Raw genomic sequence first — 17,387 nt, 5'->3', positions numbered from 1 at the left:
TCAGTAGAAGTTTAAAAGTAATTTTATTATTAAGCTTCAAAGACACTTGGTTACCAGAATAAGGTCAAAACAAGGCCATGCCGTGCATACAGTTTTGTGGATTCAGTCTGTCGACTAGAAGTCTGCTTGAGGGAAGGTTTAGGTGGCCTCTGAACCATGTACTGGAACTAGAGTCAGCTGAGCTTCAGTGAAAGCTGTTACTTGTCTTACTGTAAAAAATTTCTGTCTGAGAGAGTACAGCTATTACATTATTTGTTCTCTTAATTTTATGCTAAATTTTATGCTGTAGACTTAGTACTAGGTGCCAAGTTGTACCTCAGAGTGATGTTCAGGCATAGTTTCTCTTTTGACTCCTTTATAAACTTAGGCGTTTATACAGTTTTGTTTTAGTTTAACTTTTAAGTTTTAGCACATTCGTGAAAAGACACAAAAGATACACCATTCTACTCTTGTTCTCAGCATAGTCCTAGTAACCTTTTCTGTAACAAGCTATATTTAGTATGTTGATGAAAATTGATCTCGATGTTATTGATGACTTTTAGCTGTTTTACTTGTTTCCCTAACAATATAAGTCTGTACTTGACAGAATTTTTTATTAACTTTAACTGATACAAAAACACAAATTTTGTACATTCAATAGGGTATTGTTTTGATATTTGCATATCGTAACAAAGGTCTTCTTCAGGAGCTTCACCAATTCTTTTTCCTGTGTTAGCTACACAACTAGTAATCTTTTGTTACCAAGAAAACTTGTTGGTTTTGTTTTTTGTTTTTTTTTCTCTCTCATAAAATTCTCTTTTATTTTAGACAAGAAGATGAAAATTTTAACAGCCTTTTGCAAAATGGAGTTAATTTAAACAATTCACCAGAGGAAAAATTCAAAATTAATGATAAAAAGGATTTTAAGTTACCTGAGTATGATTTGAATATTGAAGAGCAATTAGTTCTGATTGAAAAAGATGTTGATTCAAAAGCCACATCTGAGGATTCTCACCAATTAGACCATATTAACATGAATCTTAATAAACTGGTGACCAATAATATTTTTCAACCAGAAATAATGGAAAGATCAAAGATGCAGGATATAGTGCTTGGAACAGGCTTTTTAAGTATTCATTCTAAAAGTGAAGCTGAGCATATTGAAAATGGAAATAAATTTCTAAATTCGGAGTCCATAAATAAGGTAAATGGTCTTTCTGAGGATACTGCACAGTCTCCTGGTAGGATTGAACCACAGAATACCAGTCCTGCTGATGTGGGTATTTCTAAAAGCACGGAAGATCTATCTCCTCAGAGAAGCGGTCCAGCTGGATCTGTTGTGAAATCTCATAGTATAACTAACATGGAGACTGGAGGCCTAAAAATCTATGACATTCTTAGTGACGATGGTCCTCAGCCACCAGGTGCAACAGTGAAAGTCGCTTCTACTATGGATGGGAAAAACATAGTCAGGAGCAAGTCGGCCACACTGCTGTATGATCAGCCCCTGCAGGTGTTCACCGCCTCTTCCTCATCTTCTGAGTTACTGTCAGGTACAAAGGCAGTTTTCAAGTTTGATTCAAATCACAACCCTGAAGACCCAGATATAATAAGGGCTTCCATAGTACCTGGCCCACAGTCTATACCTCAACTGTATGGTCCTCCACAATATAATGTCCAATACAGTGGCAGTGCTGCAATGAAAGACACTCTGTGGCACCCTAAACAAAATCCACAGATAGATCCTGTCAGTTTTCCTCCTCAGCGCCTTCCAAGATCTGAGAGTGCAGAAAATCACAGTTACACAAAGCATTCTGCCAATATGAATTTCTCTAACCATAACAATGTTAGAGCCAATACTGCATACCATTTACATCAGCGACTTGCCCCAACCAGACATGGAGAAATGTGGGCTGTCTCTCCGAATGACCGGCTAGTGCCAGCAGTATCTCGGACTACTGTTCAGCGACAGAGTAGTGTGTCTTCAACAGCGTCTGTAAATCTTGGTGATCCTGGTCCCACGAGGCGTACTGAAGGGGATTATTTATCATACAGAGAGTTACATTCAATGGGAAGAACTCCAGTCACGTCAGGATCACAAAGACCTCTTTCCGCACGAGCATTCAGCATTGATGGCCCAAGTACATCAAGGCCTCAGAGTGCCCGGCCCTCTATAAGTGAAATACCAGAGAGAACTATGTCAGTCAGTGATTTCAATTACTCACGGACTAGTCCTTCCAAAAGACCCAATGCAAGGGTTGGTTCTGAGCATTCTTTATTAGATCCTCCAGGGAAAAGTAAAGTTCCTCATGACTGGCGGGAACAAGTACTTCGACACATTGAGGCCAAAAAGTTAGAAAAGGTAACTGAACATGAGTTTTTTTATTCTCTTTATGAATTTACTTTTCTTAGAATTGGTTCATCCTTTGTTTTTAATCAGTGAAATAAGACACTCTGAGTTTTTAATCTACTTATAATCTGTTTTCCCTTGTTGTTGGGAACATAGTTCTATATTTAACTGAAGCCAGGTAAGCTGGTTGTGCAAGCTGCTTTCGAACTCCTCAGAATCTCCAATGGACATGCTTGTATGTCCCTTGTAGCTAGTACACACATACTAGATACAGTACGTATACCAACTGTGTTCAGTGTTTTCTGCTCACTACCAGTGATTATGTAAATATTTTAAGAAAATATCAATTTAATGTATAATTACTAAAATAACAGAAAATGTATTTCCAAATGTAAATATTTCATCGAAAAAGCCTTTTTTCTCTCCAGTTTGTATTAAATGAACTAACATCATCACTGACACAGGTGACTCTGGCATGGCATTTATTCCTGACATTGCTAGACTGCATCTTGAGTACTCGAACAAGTCAGTTGAGTGTTTTGTGGCTTAATGCAACTGGGACATATTGCTAAAATAACTAGTGCTTGTGTTCTTCATAATCTTATTGGTAAATTGTGTTTTTTGAAAGGAATTAAAAAGCAAAATCCTGTAAAAGTGATGTTACTACACTGCCACGTGGCTCAAATGTATAAAGAACACGCTTTAAGCCAGGTATGGCATCATAACACCTGTAATTGCAGCACTTAGGGGGCTGCAGGAGCATCTCCAGTCTGAAACCAGCCTGTGCTATAGGGTCCTTGCTTCCCCTGCTCACCTGCTCCCACATATGTTTTTATTAAGACTCAGCACATATATGTGCACATATACTGATTTTATTTTAAAATTACCATTTCTTATTAAATATGTAACAAATTTTAAATACAGCTGAACATAGCTAGTCTACTATTTTTAAATTTTTAAATATTTTTGATAAAATAATGCCTAAAATGTGATTATTACCTTCTATCCAGTTGTATTAAATCTCAGCCTGTAATTGTTAGATTTTTAGCTAATATCTGTGAGCTATAGCTCCTTTGTCTTTTCTGTTTGCTATATCTCTACACCATACTGTTGAGGCTGTGTTCATTTTGTTGGGAATTTTAAATTTTCTTAAGCTGAGAGAGGACGAGCATGGCTCTAATTTTTTTTTTTTTTTTTTTTTTTTGGTTCTTTTTTTCGGAGCTGGGGACCGAACCCAGGCCCTTGCACTTCCTAGGCAAGCGCTCTACCACTGAGCTAAATCCCCAACCCCACGGCTCTAATTTTTAATAAAGTTGTATTGCACGTGTAGAAATGGATTTTAGAAGGAAAAAGTTATTGTCAAAGAGGCTGTTTCAGAGACACAGGTAGGAGCAAATGAAGTGTTTATCAGTTTATTGAGATATAGGAATGAATTCAGGAGACTTGAAGTAGAGTAGACATCCTTAGCATTTGTTTCTGGTTGAATATTTCTAAAGTCGCTGTGAATAAGGGACAGAACTTGAAGGTTTTTGCTTTGGGTAAGTGGCTGTTAGGAATTCCACTATTGCCAGATATAAAGAAGGGGTTTCTTATATGGAAGAAGGTTTTTATTTGGTGTAGTTTACAGTGTAAGTAGCTGTTCTCTCACTGTTCTGTTTGACAGGAGTGGGTCTGGACTAAAGTAAATATGAAGCAAGTAATACCTACTTCATTATTGAGTGAGCTTTTTAGCTTTTCTGTTTTCTATTGCATAAAATATGAATTTAGAAATTTGATATACAGTTTCTTAGAAAATATGACAATAGTTTTGCAGTTGTGTCCTATAAGTCAAAAACTAATTCAGTGAATTAATGAAATAGAAAACTTGTGAGAACAGGAACTGGGACATTGGATACAAACCCACAGCTGCCAGGAGAGCTGTCTTTCCTAGGGTACATACCACTTACTCTGTTACATGGAGTTGTCCTTGTTTTTAGGTTTGCCATAGTCCTACCTCCTTGAGTACTAAATGACTAGTGAGAATGCTGTAGTATAGGCCAGCTCACTGCTTAGGAAATATTTCTAGCAAATACCAGAATAGCATTGCTGTTATCTTTAGGTCCGCTGTATTCTTTCTAGACTGTATTCTTCTGATTTTGTTTGTTTTCTAGAACCAACCCCCGTTTCCAATCCCTGAAAGTGCTGGAATTACCACCAACACACACAACTACCAGTTTTAGTGCTGGAATTACCACCAACACACACAACTACCAATTTTTAAATGTTTAAATTACATTTAGTGTGTGTGTGTATACATGCACAGTGGTGAGAGGAAAACTTGCAGGGGACACCACAACATGTGGAACTTTGAAGGGTCTCAGCATTAGGAAGGTTGAGGACCACTGGTCTAGGACCTTGCTAACACTCAAGTGTGGACTCAGCCCTGGTTTGTGCTATTAGATAACCATCAGCAACACTGAACAGCAGTGCCTAGGGCAGTATACCTAGCATTTGATCAGGTTAACAGGTTCAAATCTCCTTAGAGTCCACAGAAAGAGGAGTAATAATTTTATAGGTTTTTTTCTCTTTTGCAATTCTTTCTCATTTCTTGGTATTATCAACTTCAAATCTGGAGAAGCCCTATGTTTCCTAAGAGCAGTTTGTAAATAATTATTGTTTCATTCCCCTATTTTAGCCCATTCCTTAAATATTGTTTCCCTAGTTCAGCCATCAAGCCCCATAACTCCAACTTAAGGGATCTGACTCTTCCCCCAGGTCTCTGTGGGCACCTACATACATGGCTATACATAGACATGTGCACAGGACATATGTTCAAATAAAAAAATAGAAAATCTTTTTTAAAGTTGCATCTTAAAATTTAAAATATTTTTTAAAATGTGGAAAATAAATTTTGAAAGAGTGAAATAACTGATACTCAGGTGCTTATCACAAATGCATTTGGCTATAGCATGTGTGTTTAAATGTTGATATTATTCAACAAGAATTCCTGTAGAATGAAATATAGCCTTCAGAAATTTGACTCAGAATTACTAATTGCTGGTAAATTTCATCTGATAATAAAAAGTGGCTTATATACAACTATATATCAATTTCTATTTCTAACATATACATTAGGCATAAAAGAAATGGTAGTATTTAATAAACAAAAGCAACTTATTAACATGTTCAGATGTTCTTAAGCATCTGAGCAGCTATGATTATACATGTTCTTCATGTATATGTTTGTTGTTATGTAGCCCTATATACCAATTTCTTTCAGGCTCTGAATTCCAGTGTTGCATGACATTTTTCGTGGTGTGGGTGGGGTTACTTGTAATACATTTCTCTCTCTCTCTCTCTCTCTCTGTGTGTGTGTGTGTGTGTGTGTGTGTGTGTATAACATGTCTTGTGGGTTTGCATGCTGTACTAATCTCTGTACCTCTATCCTCTCTTTATTCAGAGCATGCTGTCAAGGTCCTTTAGTTCCAATCTCACTGCTGTAAGCAGCTCTCACTATGGCAGCTCTAGGGATCTGCATGGCAGCCAGGGCAGCCTTGCCCTGAATGTTGCAGACGGAAGAGGTTCTGGTGGGCACAGTTTTCGAGTGAGTACCTACAGTAGGCCACCACTTTTAGCACATACATGAGAGAATTCAGATTGTTTGGACATTTCTAGGGGAAAAACTTGTGCAAGTTAGAAATCTTGGTATTTTCTGAGTTCATGACTTAGTTCTACAGTATCTGTCCCTGTTTCTTTGGTCACCACATGTTGATGGCTTAGCCAGCTAGATTTTAATTCGAGTAATAAGCATTATATGCACTGGAATTTAATCATGTTTCACAGAATATGATTAAATATGAGACTGGAGAAGTTGTAAAAGTATCAGCGGAAAGGAAAAATCCAAATACTTAATTGAACACATTTCATCATGGTCTTTAGTGGTGAAAGATTTATTATTCTAGTGAAAGCTTAAAAGTAAATACAAATCTGTCGTGGCTCAGTAAGGACATAAAGAGGTAGCACAGCTCCTAAATAAATATTCCTGTGGTCCGAAAGCCCTTTCTTCTCTACAACCTTACTTTATTCTTTCTTATGGGTAACTTCCACCGGACTCTTTCCTTCTAGGCTCTCTATTTTTTGTCAGTCTCCCTTGCCTTTGTCCCTGGCTGTACTCTGTTATGTACCAGGGCAGGAACTGTTTCCCAGATTCAGTTCGTTGTGGCTGCTCTGAGCTGGTCTTGGCCTATACTCTGCCATTAGCCATTACTTGGTCTCTTTGCTGTATAGCAGTAACAGTCATTGGAGTGTCTTAGGGTAAAAGAGGAAGAAAAGGCTGAGCCAGCTTTTGATTTCAGCAGATCACGAATGGCATTCATAGTCATCTAGAACAATTGTTCTTTCCAATTTGTTTTACATTAATATTTTGCCTGTATTTTTATTAAATTTAAAGCCCGTCTGGCTTGAAGTTCAGTCTTTCACTCATGATGTGCTTGCTGTTTTAAGTGCATAACACTAGCTGTCTGTTCAGGCTGGAGTTTAAGTTTCAACAGTGAGCTATGTTTATCATTATGTATTCTAGAAATATGTTACAATAAGAGAAGAAAAATGAAATACATACTGTTAGTAGACAAAATTAGATCAAATCACACGAAAAAGTGCTTAGCCATGTGTTGAACTAGCAAATAATTGGACATGATAGGTCTGTTTCATTTTTTTTTAAAGATTAAATTCCAAATCCTTAAACTTGTTACATTTCCATGGTGCATTATAATGGAGTGTATTTTGAGTTACTTTTCAATATAAAATTGATATGTTTCTTTGGTGCTAGGAATATTCTATTTTGAAAGGTTGAAAATAATAGTAAAACAGTGTACTGTGTTTTATTTTCTAAATTAGGTGTGTTTAGCATAAGCATAATGTAAATATTGATATTTTATTCATATCATGTGTAATAAATATTCAGAGAGAATGACATTGAGCCTTTTTTTTCCCTTTAAGGTTCTCATTAAGTTAAACTGTAATGAGTAACTATTTAACATATGAAGATATAAATTTTTTAAAAGCTTACTTGTTTATTTTATGTATATGAGTACACATGTAGCCATCTTCTGATGCACCAGAAGAAGGCATCGGATCCCATTATAAATGACTGTGAGCCACCATGTGGTTGCTGGGAATTGAACTCAGGACCTCTGGAAGAACGATCAGTGCTCTTCTGCTGAGCCATCTCTCCAGCCCCTCAATTAATTTTTAAAGCATTCTGTAAAACAGTGCCTTTAAAATACTGAGCTAATGTTAATGTGACAGAATTACAGCCAGCGAGTTTCATACAGTTAGCTTATTGAGATTGCACATCACTATAATTCAGGGAACTTTCTATGTAGAACCATAAGGTCAAAGTCCATTTTCTTTTAATGAAAAACACTTTCCTTAGTGCTTAACAGTAATGTATTAATTCCTCTTAAAATTGGAGAGAATTTAACCACTGACTACATTTATTGATTAGAGATACTAACTTAGGAGTATAAATAAAAAGAAAGAACAAAAAATGGTATACATTATGAACTTTTACGTGTACCTTTGAAGAAAGGTAAAGGCACGAAGGCAGTGATGATCACAGCGTGCAGTCTGAGTCTTTCTCCTTCTGCAGTCTAGCAGTGTTTCCTCCTCCTTTCATGAGCCATCATTGTTCTGTTTCACATCTTAAAGTATATAATTTGTTTACCTTTTTCTTCCTTATTTGAAGCATCCCCAGACATCCAGTCCAGGAGATTGTTGCCAAGATGATAGATTCATGTCAGGAGAGCAGAACCACCCACTGGGTGCACTTAGTCACAGAGATCTTCGAGACAGCCTGATGAAAGTAGGTGCCCACACCAGAGACACCAGCTATGCATCGCAGTGTTTGAAATTTCATGTACTTCGACTGCAAATATTTTATGAGGCCTTTCTTTCATTCATTATGTAGGATTATTTTGAAATGATTCATAAATACAGGATAGAATTTGACTCTGCTGTTTCCCAGTATATTCCATGATATTTTACACTAGAGAATCATTTTATAGTTACTTTGATTTCTATAGTTCCACCTGCTTACTTTAGTATTTATTTGATCAAGAATAAATTGTGTTCTTGATAATAAAAACCTATTTGGGAAGTTAAAAGATGACTTTATCACGGGGCTGGGGATTTAGCTCAGTGGTAGAGCGCTTACCTAGGAAGCACAAGGCCCTGGGTTCGGTCCCCAGCTCCGAAAAAAAAGAACCAAAAAAAAAAAAAAAAAAAAAAAAGATGACTTTATCTTAAATTCTGCATTCTACAATCTTTTACTGTTAACTAAGATCATTTGAAAAATTTTAAATATAGTTAGAAATCATCTTGAAAGACATTTATATATAATAGAACAGGTGATCATTATGGTTTTTAGTATTTTATACATAAAAACTTACATATAAATTATTTTGTCAATGTCAGAGATAATTTTCATTCTCTCTTAGCCACTTTCTAGTTTTAACCAATTATATACCCCTAATGTAATCAGACACAACTATGGGTCACGTTTCTTATCGAAAACTCTCAATTTACTCTTGAGGCTAAGCATCTAGGCATACCATATGTGAGCTAATACGTGCTTTCTTATTTTATCCCTTTTCCTCTTAAGTCAAAGTTATCATTCAGTTTCCTTTTCTTTTCAATATGCATCTTTATAACTTTGTTCTTAACTTTTTTTTAATTTCATGAGACATTGGCTAAACATAGCTTAATATGTTCCTTTTATTTAATACTGATTAGACAGAACCAAGTAGCCGGTTGTCAGCAGGTCCTAAGAATAGGATAGGCTCATAATCACATATGTTTTAGTACTTGAAACCCAAGACTGGAAGATCAAGAGTTTGAGGCCAGCGTGGGCTAAAGTCAAGGAGAGCCAAGCAAGAAAGACAGCTCAATGGATAAGGGCAGTTGTCCTCAAGTCTGACAACATGAGCTCAATCTCTGGAACCTACATGGTGGGAAAAGAAAACAGACTCCTTACACACATGTCATGGCCATGCATGCACCTGCACGCATGCATATATACACACATAAATAAGTGTTACTTAACACTAGCAACAAAAAGAGCCGTTCAGGCATCTAGAAGGTGGAGTTGTAACTGGGACAGAGCATTTGAAGAAGGCATTATCTTGGTTTTTGTCAGAGGAGGATAATGAAGTCTGCATATGGAATAAATGGTATAAACAGAGAAAAAAGTGGGGGCCCTATAGAATTGTATGTAAATAGTAAGACAGTAGCACAGCCAGGTAGAGCGCTTTCTGATACATTAGTAGCTTTAAATCTGCAGTTATCCAGTAACAAATACCTGTAGTAGATTTTTTTCCAGACATGTAAGCATAATATAGTGCCTATCCCAGTATAAGATTTGTCACAGAATATTATCATTTTTGTCCACTGTCATGAACTACCCATAGACTTGAGAAAGTTTAGTGTAACAGTGACCAAAAGTGTCCTTTTGGAATAGGTTTTCTTACCAAACACCAAACTTTTCTCTACTTTTAGCAAGGTAAAGTTCACAATATACAGTTCTGAAACTTTTGCCAAACCTAGTTTTGGATAATTTTTAAAAATGTTTGTTTTCTGCTACTTTCTGCTCAAAAATACTTTTCTGCTAGCCAACAAAGATATTTTAAGTGATTAAGTAACTGAAGTATTTATTTCCTCTTCTGTTTAAAAGTCCTTTTACATATGAACATTTATAACATAAATGTAGGCTTACTTCTTTGCTAGATCCTTCATAGAACAGAAAAACTAATTGCCTCAAGTATAATCCTAAGTCTAAATCCAGGGTCAGCTTCTTAACACGTGGTTGGTATTAAAGGTGGTTTAAATCTGGTGGTGGGTTCTTTTTTCCTCTTGTTGAAAATAAAATAGAACATCAGTACTTAAGTCTTGGAATTTTAATATTACACAGAACTAATATTTAGAGAGCTTGAAAATTGCTAATACATGCGCACATACATAAACAATAAATCACTTAATTCCTATGTAGATAGCTGAATTGACTTGTTCTGAAAAGGAAGAAATAGAGGTAGCAAATATATTCAAATCAAGAAAAAGCTGCACTCTTAAATTATTTTTTTCCTGCAGTGGAAAAAACATTAAAAAAAAAAAATCTACCTTTTTAGGTGAACGGTGGTGGTACATGTCCTTAATCTCAGCATTAGGAAGGCAGGGGCAGGGGCAGGGGCAGGGGCAGGGGCAGGGGCAGGGGCAGGGGCAGGGGCAGGGGCAGGGGCAGGGGCATCGGCATCTCTGAGTTTGAGGCCAGCCTGGTCTACTGAGTGTACTCCAGGACAGTCAGGAGAAAAAAATACACTTTTTTGTGTATGTGTGTTATGATTTGGTATGAAGAGATACCCTTCTAATAGGCTAACAAATTTAAGGTTTTTAGTAAATAAAGATTTGTTCTGTTTTAGGTATATCAATAGTTAAGGTTTTTCAATATACTTGTTTTCTATTTTAACATTTGGTCAAAGTAACAGTAAAATATACATGAGGCCTTCCTTTAAAAGTTTGCCATTAGATTCAATAAGTAAACATTCAACCAAGTTTAGAATTAAGACAGTAATAACTTTTGTTTTGGAAACATAGTTTTAGAGAAATATAGTGGTTTAATCAAATGATTTAGAAGAATATAGTAACTCAGTATTGAATGATGTAGAATGTTAGAACTCTAGTGCTTTTGTATTAATCTAAGAAGAATATTAAGATAATTCATGTTTTTCTTAGATGCCTTTGAGTAATGGACAAATGGGCCAGCCTCTCAGGCCTCAGGCAAATTATAGTCAAACACATCATCCCCCTCAGGCATCTGTGGCAAGGCATCCCTCTAGAGAACAACTAATTGATTATTTGATGCTGAAAGTGGCCCACCAGCCTCCATATACACATCCCCATTGTTCTCCTAGACAAGGCCATGAACTGGCAAAGCAAGAGGTAAGACGAAGACTGTTTGAAATATGAAATTAAAACTTTTCATATATCCTTATAGGTGTACAGCAGTAACTCCATATTGAATTTTAACAGTAGTTTTTACTGTTTTATTTATAAAGTTTAGTTTTCTAAAGTATTAAACTTTGTAGTTTTTAACTTGGCTTTATAATCATGTAACATAAAATTTAGTGTTGGGGTGTGGTATTTTTTAATTCTAAGGCTATTACTTGTACAAAATGGATTGATGGTGCTCCAGTAGATCCTCTTCTAAGACTGTAAATTGTAGACCATTTAGTCTCCATTCTACCCCAGAGGCTTGGCTCCTAGAGTTAGAAATACAGCTGTAGTCTCCAGACTGGGCTGGAGGTTTGGTCTTCAAGCTTATAGGTCATGCTTTCATATGCCTTAGTTGTTGATTATGAGATGATGCTGATTGTATTGAAACCTTTGGTAGTGATGACATTCTGTTTTGACTGAGTCTGTGTAAACAGGAGCATCCTGTAACAGAATTTAGCTTCTACCACCCACTGTGTACAGCACCCTGACGCCTGAGGCTGGAGAGTAGTGTACTCAAGGCCAGCTTGGATGCATCAGACGGTCCAGACTAGCTTAGGCTATTTAGTGAGACCCTGTGTCAAAATACAATCCAGCACATAAGGGCCAGAGACAGAAGGATCTCTGTGAGTTTAACCAACCTGGTCTACTACACAGCTGACTCCAGGTCAGCCAGAACTGCATGGTGAGACCCTGTCTCAAGAAAATGTTTTTGGAGTCTCATTTTACAGTCGTTTATAAAAACTGCTGTCAGTTGATCTGATCTTAACATCCTAACTCCCCTGAAGCATATAAACAGAGGGAATTGGGAGTTGATTTCTTAAAACCAGCTCTGACCGTCATAAGTATCTTATTATGCCATATCTTATGGCAATGACAGCATGGAATTTAGATGGTCTGTAAGTGAAAACTGATGGGAATATGTGTTCTGTAGGTGTGCACCGTGCCATTAAAAATCATGCTGGCCGAAAGTTAAATAGGGCCAGCATCAGCTGATGAACTAAGTTCATCAGTAGTAAAGTTAGGGGCTACACTTTGTGATCCCACTGTGCCTTTAACTCACTAACTCATTAACATTAATGCTGTTCTATGTTGTCATGTCATCTTATCTGCCCAAAGGCTTTTCATGAATCCTTAAATATTCTGCTTAAATTTAATTCACCAGTATATAAATAGGATATTATTGTATTTTTTCTGATATAGTAATATTTCCTTTATTTTCATATTAAATCAGATTCGAGTAAGAGTAGAAAAGGATCCAGAACTTGGATTTAGCATATCAGGAGGTGTCGGGGGTAGAGGAAACCCTTTCAGACCTGATGATGATGTAAGTTGTTTTGTAATGTGTCCTTGAATATTCATAAGGTGTCATTTATTAATCCCATACTGAAGTGAAAATATAAATCTATATGGCTCTCATTCTTTTTCTTTCTTTATTTCCTTTAGTTTTTGAAATTTGATCATTCCATGTTGTTTGAAGGAAAGAATTTAACCAAAAGTGTGAATATTGATGATATTACTGTTATTTCTAGTTTTGTTATTGTTTCTCCAAAAAAGCAGTAGAAGTGATATTGCTACATTGATAAAGTCAGAGGGAGAAATTATTGTGACCTGTCAGAGTGTTATTCTGAAAAGTAAAGGAGACAGTTTCCACTATATTCGCATATTAACATGTATTGAAAAAATATTTCCTTGTTATTGATTCGTGCTTTCAGTTTGTAGTTTGGCAATAAATAACTATTTTTTGTTAATGTTCATTAAAGGGTATATTTGTAACAAGGGTACAGCCCGAAGGACCAGCATCAAAATTACTACAGCCAGGAGATAAAATTATTCAGGTAATTAATAAAATTAAGTAATTTTATTATTTTTTCATTTTATAATCATTTTATTTTACAATACTTTCTAGTGTTTATATACATTTTATTTTTAAATAGTTCTGCTTTACACATTACAAATCATGATTATACGTTTGATAAATCATTTTAAGTTTAGAAATGTTAATATTTACTAATTTAAGGCATTTACTTGGAAGTGAGTTATCATTATAGCAAATAGTAAAATTTCAAAAGTTGAGAAACTTTTTGTATTTGTAGTCCTTTCCTAATACTCTTCAGTCATTCATTTTACCTAAATATCACTATGGCCTTCTCTTAGGACACAAGGATAGGCCACTTCCTCCCTCTACTCCACTGTTGTTAGTTCAGATAACAAGAAGTGACCTTCAAACCAAAATGATAGACACATTAGAGTTTAATGGCTGACAGTAGAGATTTCAGGTTGAATCCTGCTCAACCCTTCTTAATGTTAACTTAGTGCCTGCACCAGCAGTGCATAGAATAAAATTGAAGTGATTCAAATAATGACAGACAAGCTCATGGTACTCCAACTTTTTAATTTTTAATTTTATATTTAAATAATTTTCTAACTCTGAAAACTCACAAGAACCAGGTAACAAAAGTGGTTGTATTTTGACATACTCAACTGTAGTATCCACTATTATTTTCCCTCTACACACGCACACACGCACGCACATGAGGCAGGGAGAGAGGAGTGGTTATTCTGAACCACATGGAAATCTGGTTGCAGAGTAAGAGCTCAATAAATAACGACTAGCCTTTCTATAGCCTGTATGCTGGTCTTGAACCAAGGGTTCCTGTAAATGAGAAGTCTGGACATTGCCTTCAGTTCCTCTTGGCAAGGCTGGGTGTACTTTAACACATACACACAACACCTGTCTGATCCTGTCTTGGACAAGTACTTCCGGTATCTCATCACTATGTTAGAATTTTCTAAGGGGCTCAGTGGCTAAGAGTACTGGCTGTTCTTCCAGAGGATGCAGGGTGGGTTCCCAGAAACAGCCATCTGTACTCCAGTGTCAAGGCATCTAATACCCTCTGTGGCCTCTTTGGGTACCAGAAGTCTAGACACTGCCTTCAGTTAACCCTTGCAGTTTGGTAAGCCTGGCACATATGAAGGCAGAATCCCCATACACATACAGAACACAAGCTCCTGGTTAGTTCTTCAGAGATTGTATTTCCATAAGTATATAGTGTAGGGGCAATTAGTCTATTTGTGTTTTTAATTTTACATATATGTGTGTACAGATATGTGCTCACTTCATGAGTGTAGAGGTCAGAGAACAACTTGAAGGAGTCTGTTTTCTCCTTCTATGGTGGCGGTCCCCAGAATCAAACTCAAGGCTCCCCACATGCAATTAAATGGCCTTACTCTCTGAGCCACTTCATTAGCCAGTATGTTTTTCTAAATTGCTAGAATAGTTCTTTTTTTTTTTTTAAGATGTTTGTGAACTGTCAGAAAATTACATCTAGAACTGCAAATACATTTCTAAAATTTTTCCTAACAGTTCTTTTCCTCTTTCTTCTAGGCTAATGGCTACAGTTTTATCAACATTGAACATGGACAAGCAGTGTCCTTGTTAAAAACTTTCCATAATGCAGTAGAACTCATCATTGTACGAGAAGTTTCTTCATAAGCAGTATAGACAAAAAAAAAAAAAAAATGGGGACGATAGCAAGATTATTGAAGACACAAGGGAAATGACTATTTTGCTTATTTTTATATATAAAGAAGAACAAAAACTGTTGGCTTGGAACTTGTACATTACTGAAATAATGGAGCTTGTGCTTAGAGGGAAGAACCACTCACTGTACAGAAGATGAAAGAGACTCTTGGATTCAAATCATTTAAGATTTGTTGTTAGGTTTTTAAACTTAGCAAATCAAGGCTACAAAAACAAAGTTCTGTTGTTTTTGTATAGATTGTAGGTTTATTTTTGGATTTCATACACATGACTGACTGTATGCAAGGCAATAGTTAGCCTTGATTGTAGCCCAGAGACAGATTGCAGTGCTCTCTGTCTCCTAGCTTTTGTGTCCTAACTTTTATCCAACTGGTATTAATGGTTTTTCTGCCGAACTACTTTTTCCTTGTGGTAAGAGATTTGAAGTGTTGGCTTTTGCTATGTGCATACTGAAGAGTGAGTACATGAAGTTGGTGCTGGTGGGTTCACTTTTCAAGGCCAGATTAAAGCATTATTTCCTATAAAAATCTGAGGCAAATGGTGAAAAAAAGTTATCTGATAATGTATTTTTATTAATAGAATAATGCAATAAAATACGTAATGTCTTTTTAAAAGACAATAATTGCATTTTATGAGCTCTACAAGATCGATTCTTGTCATAGCTATTGACTATACATTTGCTACTGGTGATTCAATTTTTAATTTTTTAGTTACTGAAGTTTTTAACTATGTAGATGCATGTCCACGCATTTCTCATACTATGAAGTTCTGATACTTTTTTCTTTGATAAATGGTGGTACTTGCAACCTCATTTTTATAATTAGCACTCCATCATAACCTAATTTATAATTTTTGTTATAATAAGCAAATGAAACTAAAAAGCCAGTTTTAAGTTTTGTGTCTCACCCATAATATAAAATATCAGAAGGTTTCAGAAAGCCTCTTGGTTTTGTTGGCCTGGCGTTGCCTTGGTAAAGTGAGAGGAAACGTGAGTGTGCATGGAGCTAGGAAACCAAAGCAAGTCGGTGAGACTGACACAGCGATAGAGAATTGCCGCGGAGAGCAGACGGATGGTCCCGGAAGCCTGCCAGTGTGTAAAGTGTCAAGATTAAGGGCTGTTCTTACAGAGAGCATTCAATGTGAACTCCACACTTCAGAGTCTTTAAAGGGTTTCTAAATGTACCGATGTGATAGTGTTTTACCACCAATTGCCTTTGTTCCTAGTTACTGTAACAAGTATTGATAGAAGTTTATTAATTTTGTTTATCCAAACCATTAATTTTATTTGCTTTTGTTCAATATAATCAAATAAAATTTGGGTAACATGCAGTGGTAAGAAGTAATGCACGGTTATTTGGACCAGAGACAAGTGCCATAGGAGACCAGCAACCGTTTTTAGTAGAAGCTAGTCTGAAAACTCTTATTAAAGCAATACTCAGTTCTTTAATCCATTTTTTTTTAATTTCAGAGAAGCATAATTTGGGTATTTCTAATGTGTTATGCTCTTTTCTTCAACCTTGATTGGTTGTTCTTACAGGACTAGCTAAAGCACCACCTACATTATTTTTACAAATGAGTCGGACTCATTTCCATTTCTAGTCAAAATAGTCAGCACTTTTAAAAATATTTGAACTTCAATATTGCACTTCTTTCAAGCTGTTATCAATTGGGTATTGTACTGTATAGTTTTAATAATTTTGATTGAAACCCTTTAACAACTCTTTGTAAATTTTAACTCATTTTTAGTTGATTTTCAGTACTTTTACATAGGAATTGATTTTTATGAATATAGTAGAAGAAATGTGCTGTATTTTGATAAAATTCACTTGTATGTGTTGTAATCTCTTAAACAAAGAATGACAAACAGCTTCTTTAATACACGTCTCGGTGTTCCCTTTATTCTTACTCTATGTTGGCGTTGTAAGAATGTCACATTCTCCCTGTATTGGCTTCACATTTTCACAATCACTTTTAATTAGGAATAATTAAGATACATAAAGTCGCACAATCTCAGTGACCTTTACTTGGATCGTTGATTATAACTTTGCAGAAGGAGTTAGGCTTCACAGAATCAGCTTCTCTGGTGATCCACTGCTTATTCCATTGAAATAACTGAGGGCAGCAGCTGTTGTGTGTACTAGCATTCCGTTCCACTGTAGTTCATTGTAGGGGCTGCAGTGTTCTTGAAGGTCAGGTAAGAAACTTTGTTGTCCAGGTTTGGAGTAACATAGAATAAAAATAAAAAAAAATTAAATAGTAAAATGTTGTACTTAAACTAACACCCCAAGTTTTTTTTACAGAATATGGGAAGGGGGAATAAAAATTATACTTTGTGGGAATTTTGTTCTGATAACATTACAGTTTGATAATGTTCAAACTCTTGATGAAATGCAGAAGCCATTTTTAACTCATATTGTTTACTAAGTAATAGTAATGACCGTGCTCAAAACTGACTTTAACACCCACTGTGTAGCAGGTTTTCAAAACCAGATC

The 17,387-nt window shown here is 35.9% G+C and overlaps 1 protein-coding gene across 13 annotated transcripts in view; it reads left to right on the top strand.

Annotated features, from left to right (window-relative positions):
• Nucleotides 1-17,156, top strand: part of Erbin (erbb2 interacting protein) — a 102,186-nt gene extending 85,030 nt beyond the window's left edge. For 5 of the 13 annotated variants that reach the window (XM_017591180.3, XM_039103490.2, XM_017591179.3 and 2 more), the window contains 7 exons: nucleotides 808-2,341; nucleotides 5,769-5,912; nucleotides 8,055-8,171; nucleotides 11,093-11,299; nucleotides 12,585-12,677; nucleotides 13,114-13,188; nucleotides 14,739-16,770. In XM_017591180.3, the coding sequence (XP_017446669.2) occupies nucleotides 808-2,341; nucleotides 5,769-5,912; nucleotides 8,055-8,171; nucleotides 11,093-11,299; nucleotides 12,585-12,677; nucleotides 13,114-13,188; nucleotides 14,739-14,846 (2,278 nt within the window). In that variant the 3' untranslated portion in view covers nucleotides 14,847-16,770. Of the gene's footprint in view, nucleotides 1-807; nucleotides 2,342-5,768; nucleotides 5,913-8,054; nucleotides 8,172-11,092; nucleotides 11,300-12,584; nucleotides 12,678-13,113; nucleotides 13,189-14,738 lie in introns of all 13 variants that reach the window. The other 8 variants (XM_063282244.1, XM_063282243.1, XM_063282245.1 and 5 more) reach the window with 5 other exon arrangements.
• The last annotated feature ends 231 nt before the right edge of the window (nucleotides 17,157-17,387 follow it).

The sequence above is a fragment of the Rattus norvegicus genome, chromosome 2, assembly GCF_036323735.1.
Source record: "Rattus norvegicus strain BN/NHsdMcwi chromosome 2, GRCr8, whole genome shotgun sequence".
NCBI lineage: Eukaryota > Metazoa > Chordata > Mammalia > Rodentia > Muridae > Rattus > Rattus norvegicus.
The sequence above is the reverse complement of the archived record's forward strand: the minus strand, read 5'-3'. Positions and strand labels throughout refer to the sequence as shown.